The sequence below is a fragment of the Echiichthys vipera genome (genome assembly GCF_963691815.1).
Source record: "Echiichthys vipera genome assembly, chromosome: 20".
Classification (NCBI taxonomy): domain Eukaryota; kingdom Metazoa; phylum Chordata; class Actinopteri; order Perciformes; family Trachinidae; genus Echiichthys; species Echiichthys vipera.
This window is the reverse complement of record NC_139845.1, coordinates 12,243,764-12,265,864: the sequence shown is the minus strand read 5'-3', so window position 1 is coordinate 12,265,864 and position 22,101 is coordinate 12,243,764. Positions and strand designations below refer to the sequence as shown.

The 22,101-nt window shown below is 41.3% G+C and overlaps 1 protein-coding gene across 1 annotated transcript in view; it reads left to right on the top strand.

Moving 5' to 3' along the window:
* atxn7l1 (ataxin 7-like 1) overlaps positions 1-20,498 on the top strand; it is a 32,474-nt gene extending 11,976 nt beyond the window's left edge. Inside the window, 9 exon segments of the mRNA XM_083935510.1 lie at positions 3,548-3,746; positions 3,828-4,294; positions 7,710-7,792; positions 10,123-10,370; positions 11,318-11,522; positions 12,493-12,614; positions 13,763-14,296; positions 14,596-14,848; positions 16,242-20,498. Coding sequence (XP_083791636.1) covers positions 3,548-3,746; positions 3,828-4,294; positions 7,710-7,792; positions 10,123-10,370; positions 11,318-11,522; positions 12,493-12,614; positions 13,763-14,296; positions 14,596-14,848; positions 16,242-16,259 — 2,129 coding nt within the window. The 3' untranslated portion in view covers positions 16,260-20,498.
* The last annotated feature ends 1,603 nt before the right edge of the window (positions 20,499-22,101 follow it).

Here is a 22,101-nt window from a genome sequence, read left to right as displayed (position 1 = left end):
ACATTCTCACGTGCGCTAATTATGCTTTTGCAAAGTATTCTGATATACATACTGCACACAGAGACATACACTTATGCATACAAACTACTTATCGCCTACACCTTGGACAAAAACACACATACACTGGCAGTATATAAGTCCTCAATGTGGTATCATACCCACACACACCTGTTTTACTCATGCATGCAGTGGCTAATCTCTTCAATACACACAGACACCCTTTCACGCACGCACGCACACACACACACACACACATTGTACATACACTCTCCCACCTGCAGCACACTTTCATGTGCACTCATGCACTCTGAGCAAACAGTCTGTCTGCTTTGCCCTTTTTGTTCTAACGTGCTGCTGTTAGTCGACTACTACTACTACACTCATAAACTAGGCTGTAGAACATTGTGACACACACACACTTTACACACTACATGGCATCAGTTCTACTTGTTCAGGAGACTAAAGACACCCTTTCTAAAATTATATTAATATTTTACATTGACCAGCTTTTACATTGCTTCAAAAGAATTGTTCAACAGTTTGGGCTATGTGCTTATTAATTTTCTTACCAATATTTAGCCTGGCTCTCTCTAAAAGTTTAATAAAGAAATCTGCCTATTACTACCTCTATAAGTCACTTTCCGTCTTTTGCAAAGTGAAGCTAACTGGCTGCTGGTGGTGAATACATATTTACTCTACATACATGAGTGGATCAGCTTTCTAATCTAACCCTGGTCAGAGTTAGAGGATTATCCCCCTCCTCACACTGGATGATGGTGAGAGGTCCCTTTGCTCAGTGTCCTCTATATGCCTTTAGATGCTATGATAGTCGCACAACAGGTCTTCGGGGAAATCTTTGTGTGCCATAGACCGTGGGGTGAGGATGCTCCTCCGACAGCTCGGAAGCTAGCTCTTAATTTTGTTGTGCCATTCGCACAGGTTATGAGCCAGTTATCTTGCAAAGCAACTGAACTCTTTTGATAACTTGAGATAATGCAAGAAACACGGGTTTACGTGTCATACGAAAATCAATTTTTCAGGTCAAGAGATGCGTTCGTGTTCAGATCGAAATTGAGCCTGCCCATCAGTGTCCTGTGACGAGCTACTGACAGCTGATGGGGGAGCGGGTAGCAGGGGCGACAAGTGGCGACCGCTTGTTCAAAACAACAACGGTGGCTCTTAAAGGTTAGCTTAGATGCTGCGATAGCATCAGTTTTATGAGAACTGGGGAGTTTTTCTGCATTAACAGAAGAAAACGACACTGAAAACTTTTCACAAGGGAAAAGCCGTTTTCTCTCTTCTTCTGATTGACTGTGGTGAGAGTTTGATTGACAGATGGTTCATCCAATCACCTGCCAGGTATGTTGTGAAAGTGCCTGCATTTCCAAATCAGTTTCCAATCAGGGATTCTATGATGGTTCAGTGTATATGACGGTACTTATGGGTCATAGAATAATGAATAAATTGGAAAATGAGTCACTTATTCTGTACCCGAGTATTCTTGCCTCATCATCCCTGCGACATTTGCTTGTGTTGTCGCTACTGGCGCCCCGCGGACTGTCAACCGCAGGAAACCGCAGAGCAGCGAGTTGAAGCTCTACACCTGGCCACAGGAGGGGCCAGGTGTAGAACTTCAACCTGGCCTTCTGCCAGACCTCCGACTGCAGGTTGAAGTCGGTAAACTCCAATTTTTTTGAGGCAAAAAGTGCACACTGCTTTGCCCACGTTAGCTGGCTTACCTATATTGTCAGGACTAAACCCAAAATACTCCAGGGGCAGCAGTATTGACTTTTTAATGACATCAATGCGCTTGCAGTCGTCGTGTTTTTCAGGGCAGTTTCCTTTCCCGCCAGTACAGACTGACCTCTGGAGGCACGTACTGTGCACTACAATATGCTACATCATCTTAATAAGCACAAGGAGTGTCTGTATATTTGATATGTAAATACCCTGGTATACAGTATTACCTTTATAACTCCCAAGCCTACTGTCTTCTTCACACTTTCATAATTCTACCTTTTTGCTGTCATACCACCTCAGTGATTTGTCTTTTGGTTTTATCTGCTTGATACAAGTATGTGGAAGCATAACCCTGTTGGGATTTACACACGTGCAGGGTTACGTGCAGCTTTAAACATGATGGCATGTGGTTAGGCTGTGGGACCCCCAGGCATGCAGTGCACAGTGGCCTGGCCATTTGCCCAGTCAGCAGTTGGGCCTGAGTTGCTGTATGCACATCCCTCCTTGGCCTTTTAGCGATGGTGAAGCCTGTTAGAGGGCAACACACATGTTCATAGAACTGGAGTTACCAGTCAGTCTGCCTGGCTGTTAGTCTGTCGCTGTTTGTTTGTGAGTTCACTTGTATTAGGGAGTTGGTTTAAGCTTGACCTTGGCTTGTACATTAACACTCTGTAAAGTATTTTAAGGCAAGGTCCGAGGAAAGATGTTTGTGGACACTTGAGTTTTGCACATTTGCTTTTTAATCTGTTTGTGAACATGTGGCTATGCATACAAGGGCAGTTGCATACTTTTGTGTGTTGATGATTGTGCTTGGACAGTATTTGTGTCCATGTTTCCAAGGTAATATTAATAAATATTCTATTCAATTCAATGCAATTCAAATAACAAAACTTCCGAGTGAAAACTCTTGAAAAGTGTATTTCATCATCTCATGGCTCTCTTCAGTTTTAGATTTGCATCCTATTAGCAGACAGGAAATTCAACTAACCACATGCTAAGCTGCTAACATCGGCTTTTCACCAACTTATCTATCAGCTTAATCTTGCTAGATATTGGTCATTCATCTCCTGAAGGAGCTGGTAGATTAGAATAAACACTTTGTGTACAGTGTGTTTTTTCCCTCCACCTTTCTCTGTATTTTGATGACATGCCCCCCTCTTCATTATTTCATTCAGGTAGCCGGGGTGTAGTTTCCCTGTGAGACAGTCAGAGAGAGACAGACAGTCCTGGACCACACCCTCTCATTCCCTCCCCACCCTTCTCCCACAAAGACATGCATAGCAAAAACCGTAAGTGTGAGCTCCTCTCCTCTCCTTCTCTTTTCCCCCGATAGCTTTGATTTATTCCCCTCTATGTTTCTTTCTGTCTCAGCATCCTCTCACTTGTGTATTCTGATCAGATCTGGGTCAAAATGTATTTTTAATTGTTGGCTCTTGTTTGAACTTTGCATAATAACAGATTGGTGGAGTTAATCACACAAGGACTCTTCAGATGGTGTCAGACAAGTTGCTAATTAGAGAAAAGTAGACTCAATTGATCTGTAAATGCATTTTTTGTGGAAAGGTTCTGGCACAGATTTGTCTCTTCTGTGTTCTAACACAGCCATCTGGCACCTAAGCAGGGTAGAAAAAAATAAGTCGATGTAAACACAACACACTACACTCTAGTACTAATCAGGTGACAATTTGAGAAGTACCCAGTTTCAAAAAGTATCCACTAGCAATGCATGATCTTGAGCGTGTTTGTCTTGAGCTGTCCCACATATATGTGACCTTACACACTTTGCCTCTGTCTTCACCTGTTTCAGAGAAGCGCCACAGCTCCCCTGCCCCATCAAGAAGCCCTGTGGTCCCCATGAAGCCCAAAGCACCTGCAGTGGCCCCCGCGGTGGTTCCCAGTCTTGGGGACACGCTGGCCTTCAGGGTCCCTAAAGATTACCCTCACTCCTGCTTCAGCAAGGCACCCCTTACTGTCTATCCACCAAAGGGTGCACGGAACAAGACATGGTGGGCACATACTTATTTTTTGAATATGATGACCCAAAATTTAGTTGTATAGTGTTTGAACTGAACTCTTCCCCTCTGCAGTGTATCCCTTCCAGTCGTAAGCCTGGAGAAGATGCCCTGTCTCAGCCGTGCCAACTCTGCATCACACGTTCACCTCACCACTTCCTCTTCCTCCTCCTCCTCTCCCTCCTCCCTCAAACCTCCTTCCCTCACTCCCCTGGCCTCCCAGCGGTCCAGAGAGAAGCTCATGAACGGTCGCGGCACAGGCGTGCCGTCTACGCCACGCTCCACCGCTTCTCCATCCTCTCTGGACCAGCGGCCCAGTCCGGCACGCTCTCCGCTGGACAGACGGCTGACGTCTACACCTTCTCCTTCCCTGCTGGACCGGAAACCCTCCCCGTTACCTTCCCCATCTCACCGATCTGGCACTCTGCCATCATCATCATCGTCATCATCATCATCCTCATCATCGTCGTCATCGTCGCCACTGGAGAAGAAGCAACAAAATGGGACTAAGACTTCCTCCAGGTCGCAAAGAAGACTCTCAGGTCAGCCCGAAGACTTTTCTTTCTGTATTGATCCAGGTGAAATCCTTATGTGTGTGCAAGTTTGTTTGTTTTTTCAACTTATTAGCAACCTTTCCTATTGACTGATGGTTGCAGTTGGAGTTTAAATTGGAGAAGGGAGAACTTTTAATAATTCATTCATCTCTGCTTGCATCCTAATTCATCAGCCTTTAAGTCAGAAAACTCATTCTGTAAACTTTAGGTTACAAACTTTTCTTCAAGAGAAACAATTTTGGCTTTGCACCTGGAATTACACTTTTCTTTAACTTCACTTATTTTCTCAACTTAACCATCACGTGATTTCACAAGCTCACAAACTATTTTCTTATCGCACTTCATCTAGATAGCTTTCAGCCTGAATGTTTAGCTGCAGACAGGACAGTAGTGGGTTGAGACTGTGTTTTGGCTATAGTTTTAAAAGACTTTCTCCCTCTTTTCTTCATTCTCTCCCTATCCTCTTTATCTTTGGGCTTCTTCTCTTCCCATCTACCACTGTTTCCTGTCTTATTCTAACTTCCAAACTCTGAACTTTCTTTTCAAATTAACATTGATGCACACAAGTTAACTTAGTGGTCATCTTGAAGTAAGAGGGTTAAAAATATATACACCAATAAAAAGATAAAATGATTTGTGATGGATGCTTGTTGTTGTCATGTCTCTCTATCCAGTTTACCCTACCTTGCCTTATTTCTCTCTTCCTTTTCTTCATTTTTGCTGTGTCTCGCTGTGCTCCGGGTCTCTGATTTAAACCCTGTTAATTCACAAGTTCCCGCTGCCAAATGCTGCTTGTCTTCTTGAGAGATTTCACCCACTTCCCTTGTCTCTATATTTTTTTCATACGCTTACTCTCCACCTCCTGCCTCATCCTCCTCTCTCGCACGCTCATACTCTGGCGTCCTTTTTCTTCTTTCACAGTTCATACAAGCTCCCATCTCCACCTCTCATGGCATTTTGTCTCTGTTTATCGTGCTGTTTATCACTCATCTTGTTCTTCTGCTTTTCTGTGTTGTTTGGTTTCCCTTTCTCATCAGTCTTCCTTCAGTCTGTGTTTACACAACCCATCTTCTCTCTCTCTCTCTCTCTCTCTCTCTCTCTCTCTCTCTCTCTCTCTCTCTCTCTCTCTCTCTCTCTCTCTCTCTCTCTCTCTCTCTCTCTCTCTCTCTCTCTCTCTCTCTCTCTCTCTCTCTCTCTCTCTCTCTATCTATCTATCTTCTCACTCTCTATACTTCCTTTTTAGGTTTGTGTGTACCTACTACAGTATATGAGTGAGCATGTGCTTTTTTTTTTATGTTTGAGTGCATGTCTTGTTTCAGTTGCGATACGTTTTCATGTTTGTCTGTCCACCAGTATGCATCAGAGCTGTCCGAAACTGCACAGAAAGATTACAGGGATTATAGCAAAGGCCAGCACTAGATTATAGCTCTCTGACAGTAACACTGTTTAAGATAACCTGCTGACTGGAGGTTGTTGTTGTTGGCCGGCTAGTTTGTGTGGGGAAGTTCTCCCTGTGTTTCTGAGCAAAGCTTTGGCTGTTGTTGCTTGATGTTCAGTTTAATTTAAGGGTCAACTCACACTTGGCCCAGATGATCCATGCAGTGCTTTAGCATGATTGGCCCTCCTCCCTCTTCCCCTGCAGCCCAGGCCCGCTTGCACTCACATTACTTGAAATGATCTGGGCCTAGGCTCGATTGCTTTTTGATTATAAGTCATCATCCCTCTTAGTTTTTTTATTTTGTCCAACTGATTTTGAATATTTTCGTCCACCATGAACCGTTTGGCGGCATCTTTTTAAATGTCCGTCATGGGGAACAGTCGTATATAAATAGACATCAGGACCCCTGTCAATGCTCATGCTCATACACGTGCATCAGTGCTTTACTAAAGCCCACCTCTCTCAACCGGACCGCAGGAGGGAAGCGTGCCATGCCTGGACACAGAACAATTGTACTCACACTGGTCAAACAAACGAGTCTTTAGCCGCCATTCCTGCTTGAGCACGGTATGAATGGATCGTGTGAGTGCGCTCTAAGTTTGGTTTAACCTTGGGCTGGACGATATAATACTATAATAATAGTTTTAAGTATTTGTGCAGAAGCCTCATTGCTAAGATGAAAGGACTTTGTGACTACTTTACAACTGATTGCAATTTACAGTAACATTCTGCACATTTAACACAAAGGTCTGGTTTAATCATGTCAACTAAAACACTAACACACAAAAATAAGTGCCCAAACAGTCACTTGTCAGAGCTACTTCCTGGATCAACCCTGACCCACATACCACAGTGCACAATTTTACAGTAGAGTAGATTTTTTTTAATAATATAATTAAGCTGAGTATTTATTTAAAATATGTACCGTTATGATTACTCGTATTATCTTTATTTTTTAATACAAGCGACTAATACAGCACAAAAGAGGAGACAAAAATAGAATCCCATCAGTAATAAAAATAATTAGTTTGACAGTACCAATACGTTTAGAAACTGAAATATACAGTAGCTATACAGGTAGAGCCTATTGAGTTATTGAGTTGTATATATTCCCACTCTATACTAGAGCATTTTCCCCATTTCATGGGTTAGATGATCGCTCTTATTGCTGCTTTATTGGGTTTTAGGGGCCTAACTGAAAACTAACTAAAAATTGCCTTGACTTAGACCTACCTAAATGACAAAGAGGGGGGACATATATATTGTATAGTGGCTGACCCAAACATTAGGAGTCCTGGTTGGTGGACAACATATAATAACTAACATTACCACTATAGATATTACACTGCTTACACAATGGCTTGCAACTCAATATTAAAAGAGTGGACTGGACATCATATTATCAAATCTTAATATTTGTAAAACTTAAAAAAAAACTTTTTTATTATTTATTACGAGTTTAATAATCAGCTACCCTGCTTCTACCCTTAAGAAGACAATAAACATATATAGACAACAAAACATTAGAGGCTCTGACTTCAAACCGACACAGTCTTGAAAGTTTAATGGGCATATTTCATCATCAAAGTACATTTTCTATTCATTAAAACAGGGGAGAGTTTCCTGAGCTGTCAGTCACAGTCGACTCTTGTCCGGCTGCCAGTATATCTTGTCAAGAATGATTTGTCACAGCTTGCGGCATCTCTACACTTTATCAGTTTGAAAATGGAAACACTACTACTAATGTCGCACAGAATAGTACTGTTAGACCACAATAGCCTTAGACGGCAATTGGTTGATTGAATGAACAATGGATATGTGAAGAGACAATTGTTAGTGAGGGAACTGCTTTCTCAAAACAGACACAGTAATGCCTGAAGAAATGACTAAATGATGGACTTCAGTCCAAATCTAATGTGTTTGTGTGTGTGTGTGTGTGTGTGTGTATGCTTACATGTTTTACAGGGAGAGTGTTTGATCCTGACAAGCACTGTGGAGTCCAGGACCCCGAGACTAAGCGGCCTTGCACGCGGTCTTTAACCTGCAAGGTAACACAAATACACTGGCGCACATAAATACACGATCACTCACACTCTCCACCTGTATGTAATGTCTATGGTGACAATTGAGATAATAATAGTTTCTGACCCTCCTTCCTGCTTCCTGTCTAAGGCCGTCTGACCAGGAAAGCAGCTTTATTTGTTCATGATAGTAATAATATTCAAGGGTGCACTATCATCGTTATGGTGGACTCCAACCCACAGCTGTGACCCTGTCTGCCACCCTGTCTGTCTCTGTGATACGCCTGTACTTCCCATTTCTCAGTTAATGTGGGGTGGCAGTGCTGAGCCCTTATAGGGCCCATACTTCCCTTCATGAGGTATTTCTAGATGTTTGATGAGGCTACAACATCTTTCAGCAGTAAAACTCCATTTTAGCGCCCTTTAATTACTTTTAACAAGCTTCGCTTATCTCTTTAAACTGGTTCTTAAGTAATTAGAGATGTGTTAGGCTCGTGTGTTGATACATTTGGAGTGGCTGAGAAAAATCATGTTTTCGTAATTATATAGTTGTCGTTGTTGTTTTTTATTGTAGATGTATTCATTTACACTTGCATTCCCAATGAGAACTACAATTTAAAGGCTCTATATTGTTAAAAAAAATGAGATTTCCATGTCTCACATGGCCTGTATTTATAAACCGTATCTTTAATGAGCCGTCAGGACTTCTGTATGGTTGTGATGTGAAAGTGCTGCTACAGTGCTGTTACAGTCATTCCCTGGCTGCAATGACAGTGCAGAGATGCCGAGGGTGCAGATACGGAAGAGCTGGAAGACCTGGAAACATTGACCAATCACAGTAGAGTAGGGCTTTTTTGAGAGAGGAGCTTAAAGAGACAGGCACTGATAGGGAGTGTTTCAGACAGAGGGAGAATTCATGTATATGCATATTCAGACGAACAGTATGAGATAAAGAATGTTTGTTTTTTTATTCCTACTATGTGCCTGTGACAGCCGTAGTCCAGCTATTATGTTTTCAGGTTGTCTGCTTGTCCGCCCTATTGTTGATGAGGAACAAGGTCAAGGTCACTATATCCTCACATTACACACAAATGTCTAATAGGATAAAGTGATAACGCGTTTTATCCAAAAGGTCAACTTCACTGTGACATCATAATGTTTGTAGCCATTATTCAGCGCCATAAATCAGGAGCAGAAGGGGAGACATTTGGTTGGATACTGAATTAATGACTATTGAATTGATGAATGATTAATTAATCTTGAAACTGCGATTGTTTAGATCTTCTGTGCTGCCGAGTTGAAGACAGAAAACATCCCCGTTTTGTCAAAAACATGACACTTAATACCTTTTTTTAATCAAATTCCTTCAGTCTTCACTACATATATTATGTACGTCTTGACAGCTTGGATGTAAACTGCAACTTGACTGGTTGGTGGAGGCATACAACCACAAGGTAGAAATGTTAATTCATGCACATAAACATGTTCTAGTAGAAACCCAAAGTACAAGTATGAACCTGTAAATAAGCATGACATGGGACTTTGAATAACGAGTACCACCACCTGTTTTCTAAAGGGATAATAATGGCTGTTCCTCAGGGACTTCTGCTACGGAGACACAATGTCCACATTACCATGACACATATCTGGATTAAAAAGGTTTAAAATATATCTTTAAATTGGAAAATAAAAAAACACACTCAAATTAAAAACACAAATTAATTTGGCAGTTGATCTTCCAGGTTCTTGTATCATCATCATCATTGTTTATGAATTCCTGGTAACGACTTGATCTCAGATTTAATTGGTTAAAAGTTACGTCTTCCTTGAACTGAAGCTAGATCAATCAAAGTTTGTTATTCTTGATATTTATGAGTATATAACATGCACCTGTCAGGCCTTCTGATTCTTACCTTACAGGAATTTTTCCTTGCAGAAGCCTCTCTACCTGTTTAAACCAGTATCTCACCAGCCTTGTATGTACATCTTTTAGAGGACTATTGGAAAACCAAATGTTTGATAGCTGGTTACCTTCCAAAGTAGTTGGAAGAGTAGACAAGCTTGCCATGCTGGGGCAATATTTACCCATGTTAGTCTGGTGTGACGTGTGCAGCAGCATGGTGCAGTGATTATGCAAACTTTCCAGAAACCATAGAGCCATGATTCAAGCCCCTGTGAGTGCAACCATGCCGAAGTATGTTTGAGCCCTGAACTCTTCACAGATCAATACTTTCATTAATAAAGTCTCTCTGGATATAACCTAATATCTCTTAGCTGTTAGTGCTTATTAGGTCGCAGAGGAACACTTACGAAGTTACTATTAACCTTTTTTGTGTGTAATTCCTTTGATGCCACAGACTCACTCTTTAACCCACCGCCGAGCCGTCTCCGGCCGAAGGAAACAGTTCGACATCCTCCTGGCCGAACATAAGGGCCGGGCCAAGGTGAACGAGGCGGCGAAGGAGAAAGATGGGGACGGATTGCAGGGAGGCGGCCAGAGTGTCACGTCACAGGAGACCACATGTGCCAGCAGCAAGCCTCACTGCCCAAATGGACGACCTCTGTCCATGCTGAAGCTACGGCTGGCAAATGCACACATACCCAGGTAGAACAGGACACACACACAGTATTAAGTGTGTACAGAAGCAAATAAAGGTTATACAAATTAGAATCTAAGTACAGTAGCTGAATAACCTGAACATCCAGATCGCCCATAGTTGATCAGATCTGTGTCCATCAGGTTGCATTCCTTCAGTCATTTGACCCATGTGTCTAATTTCCCTAGAATATGAGGGGGAAAAGTATACCTGGTGCAACACTTTTTAAATTATTTGCAGAGGGCAACATAAAAATATTTTCAAAGTAAAATACTTCAATGTTATAAATTTAGTGTAAGTTGAAACCCAATATTGCTGATTCAATTTCACAATTAGATATTTATTTTCTTATAAGATTCAAAATATAACATCATTCGTTTGCTTTAGTCTCAATATATTTTTTGTTCATAAAGCATTATTCATATGTACTTTTTGATTTATTTTGGATAATTTTGCACACATTGTACCCCTTTAAGACTTTTAGTTTCTTGCTTTTTCTTAAGTATGACTTTTGATACTTTTTCACGTCACTGGAGTTTAACTGTGCTGCTGGGCCCGGGCAGGTGCATGGGAAAATATTTGTTTGTTCATGTTTTTCCCACCAGGGGATGCTGTAAACAACAGGGCTCATAAGGAGAAACAATAGTAAAAGAATGGCAAGTCTACAAAATGTTTCCAAAAGCTAATTTCCTCTTTCTATTCAGAAGATGATCCTCTGTTTGGAAAAAGGAAGTTATTTGGTGTTTTGTCACTGTAGCAGACACTGAAAATGACATTGATTGCAGTGTTTGTGCAGATATGACATGTGTTTTTTTCACTTCATTCTCTCACAACTAACTTCAAATGAATTTTGTTTTCTTCTCATTTCAATTTCTGCATTTTTTTATTTGCGTCCTCTCTCATTCATCTATTCTTTTATTCACCCTTGTTTATTTCTACCATGTCCCTCCCCAAGGGTTCCAGGCTCCACCACTTCCACCTCCAGTCCTCTGCCCCCAGCAACAGCACTGGCCCCTAACGCAGAGCCGTCTCCCCAAAGTTTGGCGGCGACAACAGGAAACTGCGGTCGACTTTCCAGTGACGAGGGAGACGCAGAGACTCCAGAGGACACTGATAGACCTGCCTTTCAGTACTCTAGTCGCCACCCACAGCCTTTAGGGGTAATTTAATTTAGAGCAGTTCGTACTTTTTGTTCAGATTCAGGTGCAGCTGTTTTAAATGGATCTGTTTTCTGCAGTTAAATAGGTTCAAAGAAAACGCTGTTTAAAAAAATGACTCTTCTGCCAAACTGTCCACCTCAGTGCATAACTATACCCTCCACCTATTGCTCAGAATTTTGGGTCAAGACCAAAAATGTGGTCACAGGAATATTACATGACTCCATTTCCTGTCCAAGTTAAATTGGACATTAAAGTGTATATTTTCATTAAAAGTAAGACCTGTCCGCTCACATATGGTCAAGCCACATTGTCTATTCAGAACTAAAAAGAGTCATTAGTTTGGTGATGATCTGGTTTACAGCTATCATTGAGTGATGAAGTTACACCATTGGTCAGAATGAGCGATGACGGTCGAGTTAGAGCTTTCGCAGCATGACAGTCAGAGAGGAAATGATGCCAGTGGAACCTAAGTTTCACTTTCAGTTTGCGGAGGTACCATTAACAAAAGGTGCACCACTGAAAAGAGAAATAAACAGTTAAGTTGTCTGGTGGTAGACAATTTTTCCCTAAATAAATGCTGCAGCTACCTAAGACCAACATTTAAGGCTGGGGGCATGTTGATAATTGTATGTGGTGCAACCTAGGTCTGGTCTGTTTAGCAACGCATTTTCAACCTTGTCTTGTTTTTATAGATCCTTTTAATGTGTTGAATCTTCAGTAGAGTGTTATCACTCAACCTTAATTTGGTGTTTTTCTGTCGCCTCTCTGCTCTCTCTTGGTATCTACTCTTTTCCATCAATCTCTCTGCTTCTGTAATGTTATGCCTCTTTTACTCCACACCCTTCTCTGTCTACCCACCTCTTAACCTCTTTAAACCTTATTTTTCTAATGTGCCTTCTCCTCTTCACCCTATTCCCATCAATATCTCTCTCCAACCCTTCACCTCCTCTTTTATTGTCTCTCCCTCCAGTTTTGTGTATACAGCAGCAGGCTCATGGGACGGGGTCACTATGTGTTTGACAGGCGATGGGACAGGATGAGGCTGGTGCTCCAGAACATGGTGGAGAAACACCTTAACTTACAGATGTGGAGGTGAGTGAGCAAGAATGTACATTCTGGGTAAATCGTTTATCTTTGATAGGGTAGCGCTATGGCGATTTCCGTGCCCTTTTTAAATTATAAAGCAGGTTGAGGTGTTAAAACAAGCCGCCAGGACTTCCCTAAGGTTGTGATTATAATATATATCAGTTAAAAAAAATGCTGCTACAGTACAGTACTGGGCTTTTTCAGGAGTGTATTTTGTTTCGAACATTAAAGCATATAAACATGTTCCGGTAGAAACCCGAAGTATGAATCAGAAAATGAGCAAAATATGTCCATTTAATGGCGCTCTCACACTGTCCATTTGTACGGTGCCCTGTGCTTTAGAGTAATTGTCCCCCCTCCCTCTTTCTTGCGGCCCGGATTAAATCAAGTAATGTGAGTACAAACGGGCCTGGGCTCGAATGCGTATTGCTTATACGTCATCTCCCCCTTGGGGATCTTTAGTTTTGTCTGACTTTTTTTGAACGTTCCATCAGTCCAAAAATCTGCAGTAAACACTTCACCTCCGCATCAAACCACCGCAAACCGTCTTTTTAAATGTCCGTCGCAGGAAACAGACATATATAAATAGACATCAGGACTGCCGTCAATGCTCATGCTCGTGCTCATGCTCATACACATGTGAACGCTCATACACATGCGCACGCTCGTGCTCTTCCTGGGCACACTCACACTGGTCAAACGAACTAGAATTAGCTGTGGTGCGTGCTTGGGTATGGCACAGATGGACAGTGTGAGTGCGCCCTAAGGTGTAAATGTTTTCAAACAAGAAGCCAGTTAATTTAAAGTTTTGGGCAGCAGAGAACAACACAATTGCAGAAAGAGATGAAGCTGATAGGCATGAACACTTGTGTTGATTTAAAAAATCATTCCAAAAAGTTTGGGAAAGGAACAGTTATTGTGACTTGATCATAATTATAAAATCATAAGAGGAGCCACACTAGCTAATACGTTAAAGATGCAAGAAAATCCTATTCAATTTCAAAGTTCATGTAAATACAGAAAACCATTGCTATGTTAAATATAGCTCATTAATAAGTACTAAAAGTTTAGAACTCAGAATTTATTTTGGCCATGAAGCAACTTAATTGGTGCATTTCTTCTTCTTCTTCTTCTTCTTCTTCTTCCTGCTTTAGGAAAGTGCCTCTGGCTGCTGAGAGCCTCCTCCCCCTCTCCTCCATCACTTCACAACAGACTTCTTCTCCCACCTCCATCACTTCTCCTCTCCTTTCGTCCCCATCCAACTCCCTCTCCAACACCAGCACATTTCCTCAGTTCGCACCCAAGGCCGGGGTGCTCAGCATTCGAGAAGCTCCGCAGCCTGTCACCCCAGTTTCCGCACTGGGTAAAGCCCGTAATGGCACGCATAAAGCCAGCCGCCCGTCCAGAGACACGGAGGACTCTGTTATGGGATCTAAGAGGAGAAAAACCTCTTCCTACACCTCCTCTTCATCCTTTTCTCCTTATTCCATGTTTCCGACTGTGGATAATCAAAAGAGGAACGGCAGCAGCTATCATCCAACATTACAAGGTTCAGGGGGCTCAGTTGGGACAGTCACAACCCCAATCAGGAAAAAGGGATTTGGGCGCGGGGGAAGTGGCCTTTGGAGTGGTAGAGAGGACTGGCTATCCAAAACTGATGGGTCTCAAAGCCACAACTCGCAGAACAGGTGAGTACAGGGCTGTTAAAAAGTATAGACGGTCATAGAAATGTATTTGATCCCTGCCCAGCTCATAAAACTTTTCATGACATAGTATAGTATGTAAAAGAGAGGCATGAGAGGGTGATTTATTAAAAGGAGAGCATTGTGTAAATGAGAGAGAAAAGTGCCAGCAGTGCAAAGGCTGTGATGACAGGTGTTTAGCTTTCCTTTTAAAATATACAGCACTGTAAAATCAGTCCAAATAAATTGTACTGGAGCTTACTATACATCATTAATCCCAAATTTCCTCCTCCACTGGTCTTTAGTCACGAACTTGGCAGGACCATTATACCCTACTCACCCAACAGGGAAGCTGCCTCCACCTCCCATCAGCCCCTGGCTTCCCCCTCCAGACCCTTGCCGTATGGGGGAGGAGCAAAAGAGAGGAAAAGGAGAAGTCCCAGTTCTTACCGAGGGAAGGCCGGCAAGCTGAGCAGACTGGGCGGGTTGGAGAGCTTCTTTGGGAATGGGAGCGACAGCGTGGGAATACTGGCTTTGGGGCCTGATTCCCCGAGACAGGTAGGTGTTATATACAGGCTGTCTCTTTATTATCCACTACCAGAATTATCCCTGTGTGTAATTTGGTGTGCTTGATTCAGAATGTTCTGTCTGTATGTGCAACACTGCTGAAGGAGTGAAAAATATGTATCAATGATCAACAGCAAAGACGACATAAACCTTAATTTTCAGTCTGACAAAAAAAATTGTAACATTCGCACACATTTTTAGAGCACTAAGGTCCCGGGGCCTTAAGTTTCCCTGAGCTATTTTTCACATTATGTATATACACTTGACACGCAGGGTTCATTTTGGTCGGTGGGATCACCAGAATCGAACTCTGGTGCGGACCATACAACCACTTTCTAGTCCGCCTCAAAGGGACCACCAGTAAACTCTTATCAGAGCCATGTGGTCTTCTGTGATAGGGGCAATCATTTTATCTCTCTCAGGGACATCGGTGTCCCCGCATGATTCGGCGATCAACCCAGGCAGGAGCGACTCTGAGCCCACTTCGCCGCTCACAGAGACTCCGACGGGCATTCTGTCTCTGTGGGGCACAGAGCAACTGACTACTGTCTAGGAGACACAACCTGTTATTCATGTTGTAAGAAAGTATGAAAGTCAGACAAGTTTAAGCACCATTACTTTAACAAAAACTTTTGTACAGTAGGTCTAACGGGGAAGCACCGCTACGTCTCTTGGTCCTCTTAAGTCATCATGACACAACTCGATGGCGCTCCATTATGAACGTTATCCTGGTAGAAACTGCAAGGGGTTTGTTGTCTTTTTACCCACCAACTATATGAGCAATGATCAAATTACATTTCCCCCACATTGCTTTTGTCTTTGTTTCTAAACCTTTTGAGTTTTGCATTTGTGAGTGCATTCCAGGCCAGTTGGAAAGTTGAAACAATCATCCTCGTAGTGGTTGGATTAAGGAAACAGACTTTAAACTAAACCGTCAGCATTCTTGGTTATAACAGATTTTAAGCTAAAGACTGAGAGCTACGGAAAGACACACACAACCTGGCATTCAAGAAAACAAGCCATCATTCATTTTCTGAAATCCGAAATCAAAAAGGTTAACCACATGAAACGGTACAATTCATTTTGAACAAAACCCATGTAGCCTAATTCTAAAGTCACTTACATAATAAGCTCACAGGTGTCCCCTATAATTGTTTTAGTATGTGTGATGATATTTCTGATTTTTATAATAAAAGGGGCAGACTTATTATAAGTTTGTAAAAATTGCACAGGTCAGGTGGGAAAAGGCTGTTTAAAGGTTTTATGGTTTATGTTTTGTGTATATGTTTCAATGATGTTGTAATTGCACTACACACAGTCACACCCCTGTTGAGCCAAGAATCAATGAATGCCAGCTCATAAGTCTTTGTCGTCTTCTCTGCAGGCCAAGTTGCATCACTGACAGAAACATGTTTCATGGACAGAATGTTGGGCAGCTGTGCAGACCACCACCGTTTGTGACCTTTGACCTCACCACTCTTCCGCTGACAGAACCAGTCAGACTGCTTCATCTTGCCGATGTCACCCCTATTTATCCAACGACGGCCCGGTTCACCCTGCTGTGACACTAGGGCTCTGGAGTCTTTGCCCACAGTCAGCTGGCAGTTACTTCCATTCTCCACCTTTCTAATTATGGAAAGCTGCCGTGCATCACTGGGGTCATGAGACAGTGGATTTAAAAAAAGGGAAATTTGCCTCTCAACGTTTTCAAGGCATTTTCAATAATACCACCACTGTACAACTTTTGGGGAGACGCTTTTTAACAAGATATTTTCTGGTTTTGACCATTTTCCTGGCTGCTGTGAACAGTCAGCTGACAGGAGAAGAGGTCTGTGATTGTTTTGTGAGTTAGATGGTTGAAGGGACCTACTGACATGACTACTGTAGGACTGTAAGCCTTCATGTATGCCACCTCAACAGCCCCACATCCCCACACCTGTATCTCTCTTTCTAGCATTTCATCTTCCTCAGAGATGGAAGAGACAACAGTAGCTTTAGTTCTTCATCACTGTTTATGTCAAACAACTTTATCAACATCCCTCCCCTCTCATCGCAGCATGCTCGTGTTCAAAGTGCACTTACTGCCTTTGCATCCCCTCGCTTCCTCCATCTGACTCCAGAGCAGTCTCCAGCAGTGCCACACAGAGGACCTGTTCACACGAGGGAAGGAAAAAAAAAGCATCCTGGTTACCAACGATGCTGTGTCAGTGCATTGTTTTTCAACATAGGAAGAAATCGGATTTTTATTTGAAGATTTTTTTTCTTTTGTTCTTGTTTTAAATGTTGCAAGAAACACAAACTCCTGTCTGTGTGCCAGGACTTGCATCCAAAAAGGAATGATTACTACGGTGTTGGATCTTTTTTTTTTTTTTTTTGTATAATAATTTATCATTCTTAAATGTTTGTTTTCTTACTCACCCTTGAGGTTTGAGCTTCAGAGACTTCTTGAGCAAATTTTGAAGAAATGTTGAAAGTATTATGATAGCTCATATTGAAAATGTGTACATATCTGTTATTTTTGTATTTATTAATAATTGTCCCCTTTTACTAAATATGAGCTAAACAGAGTATTTTTGCCCTCCTACCTAGGTCTGTGTTTAATGATACTGATGAGTGATTGGCCTGGTTTCTCAAAATCTTCAAGGATTTGTTCAATAGCAAGTTTTTAGATTATTATTAATTAATAGTCAAACAGCCTCATATGAGCTTTGACTATGGCTGCTGTGTGCGTAATTTCATTACATTATTTCAATGTGCAGACAGATAACAACAACCTGTGGTCAATTCTAAATATTATTTGATTCAGGCATGTTCTCATGACTAAGTATAGTTAAATCTAGCTTATTATTTTGTCTGACAAAAATAATCTTTACTCAAGTTACTAATTGAGAGATAATGTAGAGTGAGTCGGTCATTTATGCAAATTAGAACAAGGAATGGCATCCATAGCAACGGAGTAGCAGCAGTCTGCTATACAGAAATAACAGACAGTTGAATGCTGTGTTCTACCAATGAGAATCGAGTATTCAACAAAGCAGTGTAATAATTGTATTTACTAATCTTACTCACTTAAAGTATACTGTATATGATACCGTATATACACCGACTGATGTCAGCCAAACTGCCACTCTGCCAAGTTTAATTTAATTGGCAGTGGCTTTCCAAAGAGAAAACTAAATGTTTTTTTTTCAAAGATTTAATGGTGAGGTTTTTTTTGCTAGATCTTTCTCAGGCTGTCTCCTCTGCCTGCAAATTATGTACATTTCCACAAAGGTCACACTCAAAATAGCCATTTATTTGAATAATTTGTACTATACCAGCTGACTTCTTTTGAGTTGACTCAATGTTGTCATTTTACGAGTGTGAACACATTACATACTCAACACGTGTAGAATAGGTATGTAGTTTGAAAATAACAGCCACAGCCTTCTTCAGCTAATGAAGTTTCCTCTGTTGCCCTGGATACGTCTCAGTTATCTTCTCGGGAAATACGATTTTTCCTTTGTCTCTTATTCTTCTGAAGTTAATAATGACCCTTCACCCCCAATTATGTTGTATTTTGATGCGCTTCCTATCTTTAATTTACCCTGTCAAACTATCAAGATGATTGTCCAAAATGTCAATTCACAGCCACACTAGTATTTCTTCACAATTTATCTGACTTATGCTAATGAACAATAGTCGATATTGTGACACCAGGCCTTGGTTATTTTCATATAAGGCCCCACATTCCTGTTTGCCTGTGGTTTCACCCTTTTTCATACTTCTCCAAATGTTCAAAACTATAGCTATATTTTTTAAAACCCGTCTTTATCTTCCAGGAATGATTGGTCAAGTCTCAATGCCATTATGCTTGGTTTTTGTGTATGTAAAAAATCAAAGCCAGGTCAAAATGCTTTCTCTTACTTCTCAGCTGCACAAATCAAGCTTGGTACTGTTAATCCTCTGGTGGCTCAGTTGTTTACTGCACTGGAAATGCATCTCAGCCATCCCTATGAGCTTTAAAGATCTGATATAGAATAACACCTGCAGCATGAGGTGTACAAACCAAGTGCATATATTTTCTATAGCGGCTCACTACCACACTTTTATGTCCAAAGTGGCACAAACATGGTTAAATTTACCTGAGGATGTCATGTTGTAGAGGTGCAAGAAATATGAGGAGAAGTAGTATTATGGATGCCATAATATGTCAAAAAAACAAATGGTAAAATGGGTGGAAAGTACCCTGTTTCTTCATCCCGGGTTGCTGATAAAGGCAAAGTAATGAAAGCCTTTCCATTTGCTTGATAACAGCGTGAAACTTTGAGCGTCCTGGTACTCGCCAGCTGCTTCAAAGAACTTTTGTTCTTTTTCTTTTCGTCTCAAAAGCGTCTAAGCACTAATGATGAATGAATTGTACATAATCATGTTGTATTCCTGTTGTGCTTTTCCCAAGTGCTTCCCATGATGACACTTTATTTTTCAGTGTGTGAGATTGTCCAAGTCAACCCATTTGCACTCCCAACTCATCAAATACGGCAGCTCGGTCAGAGTCCCCCAGCGTCTGATACCGACTGTATGAGACGCACAGGGCCTTCAACTGCCCAAAAACACACACAGAGACTTTCACCCAGAAGACCACTGTTCAAGGCCAGTGTGAAATCAAAAATCAACGTTAATTTACTTTTACCTATCATAAGTTTCATACATACTTACTTAAACCAAAACCACCCTCTTTTCCTAAACCTAACAAAGTAGTTTTGTTTCCTTAATCTAACCAAACCCTGCTTGTTGAAAAATGACCCCCCTCTTTAAAAATGTGACGTCAAGGAGTCCTGATCAAGCTGCTGTACGTGACAAGCTGGGAGACACTGTGTTGTCGGAGTACTCTTAAATGAGTGTAGTGATACTGGCTCTGTGGTCTTTATTTGACTGTAGATACACATGGTTTATCCGGGTACTCGTCAGTTAACTCTTGAACACACACCTGCGATTACAGTATACATTTTCTCTGTTTAACGCAACATACCAATAGATGTGTTAGTATTTAGTTGGTTTATGTTGGTTTAATGGCTGAAAACCATGGTTTAGGGGGAATTTTTTAAAAATCTGCTCAGTATCTTCACATGTATCTACAGATGAAAGATGACGATCTTGGCGCTGAGATGTTTTTGGGGAAATCCCATCCTGACTTACTGTTAATATTAATAGAAATGGGAAGTTATAGTCTGTTGCAGCTAAAATTATAACAAAGTCATGAATTTCAGAGCAGCTTTGCCAAATTATATGGAGAAATTAACAGGTTGTTATTTTTAAAGCCTCTCCCTTCTTTTTTTTGCACTTTGTCATATTGCCCAGATCTTTAATCAACTTCTATTTATATAAGTATTTGAGATATTAAAAACAAATCTATATTCTTGTAAAAATGTTTCTGGCAACTACAGTAAAAAAAAAGAAGATGATGAAGAGTATATTTTCGGTGAGTTGGCCCTTAAACCAGCACACCGTTGTCGTTTTGTTGTATCTGATCCAAACTGTGTTGAATGTCTTGAGAAATGCCTTCTAAGAGTCGCGCTTTATTCACTCTCACTACAGTTGGAGCAGAAAATGGGTTTCCCATCAAAACAACCAAACACTTGCTGTATGAAAAAATGTCTTATATCCAAGCTTTTATTAAATGATTAAAAGTGGATGTTGTGTTATTTGTAAATCGAAGATGTAGCTTTTTAATTGTAGGGAAGCTCTCACTGATGATGATGATGATGTGTTGAATGCTTTGCGTGTAAGGAACACATGATCATTGATGTGTCACGTGATATTTTTGTGTTGTTGCAGAAGAGCAAATAAGTCTTCTCTGGCTGTCAGTGTCTCACAAAAGAGCTTCAATTATATATTTTGTGCTTAGATTTTTTACCAGATGCATCTGTAATTGCTATTTTCATTATTGAAAACATTAGTCTGAGCCCCGTCTGCTTCCAAGCCATCTTTGCAACATTTCACACTTTTGCCGACTTATGCTGTCAGGATTTTATTCCCAGCATCTTGGCTCTGGTGGCGGTGATGTCGGTCAATCGTTCCACTACTTTGGTCCAGACTGAAACATGTCAACGGCTATTGGATGAAGAGGAACAGTCCTGCTGACTGTGGGGATCCCCAGACCTCCCCTCTTAAGTGCCATCAGCAGGTTGACATTTTTGGCTTTTTGTGAAAATGCTCGACCATCATTAGATGGATTGCCATACAGTTTGGTACAGATAGACATTGCTCCCAGAGTAATAGTCCTAATAGCCCTGGTGAAACCTTGATCTTTCATGTTCATGTTCTTTTAAAGAGAAAGGGGATATTGGATTGATGCTCTGAAGCTTCTTCTCCGCAGCCCAGATTCCTGGCCAGGTTAAGGACCTGCTCTAAAGGCCGATATCACAAAAGCACTAGTTGTTCTCTTGACACTTTAGCACAGCAGGAAAATCACTTAAGTTGGCAAGGAAATGAAACAAAAAACACATTTTTTGCAGCACATAATTAATGCCTAACAAGCGATCTTTAGGGACTCCCTCTTGGTGCTCGTAGTGGGAGCTAAGCTAATTTTTTATTCCATTCTTTATCATCCATTAAACGCTGCTTATTAGCTACCAGCTTATTAGTTAGAACAACTTCAACAACTTTTAGTTTCAAGGAAGATAGTGAGAGAATTCATGATGCAACTTCTCTTTATAAAACTGGTTTTGTGTTATTATTTACAGTAGAAAGCGGACTCATTCAGCAAAATAAAAAGGACACTGCCGGCAGTATTCAGATATTTGCTCAGCGCTGACCAACACTCCTGTGCTTTTCTCCTTGTCCTTACCTGTGGAAAAAAATGTAAAATAATGCATTTTTGTTGTGATACCGAACTGTGACCGTCTCGTCCAAACTTCATCTTCGTTTACAGACTGTGTCAAAGTCTTGCTGCATCTCTTCTCGATCAAAAACCTCAAATTGTGCGTGCGTCCCTATGAAAGAGATTACAGATTACTAATAGAGAAGAAACCAATTACATTTAAAAATCAACCTTAAAACGGCTGTGGCTTGGTGGCAGAGTGGGTCGTCCTCTGTTCGCGAGATTGGTGGTACGATCCCCACCCCCCGGTCCACATGTCGAAGTGTCCTTGGGCAAGACACTGAACCCCGAATTGCTCCCTGTGCTGCGCATGGGTGTGTAAATGTGGTGTGAATGGTTAGATCAGATTAGATGGTTTGTAGATGTCCACTGCCATCAGTGT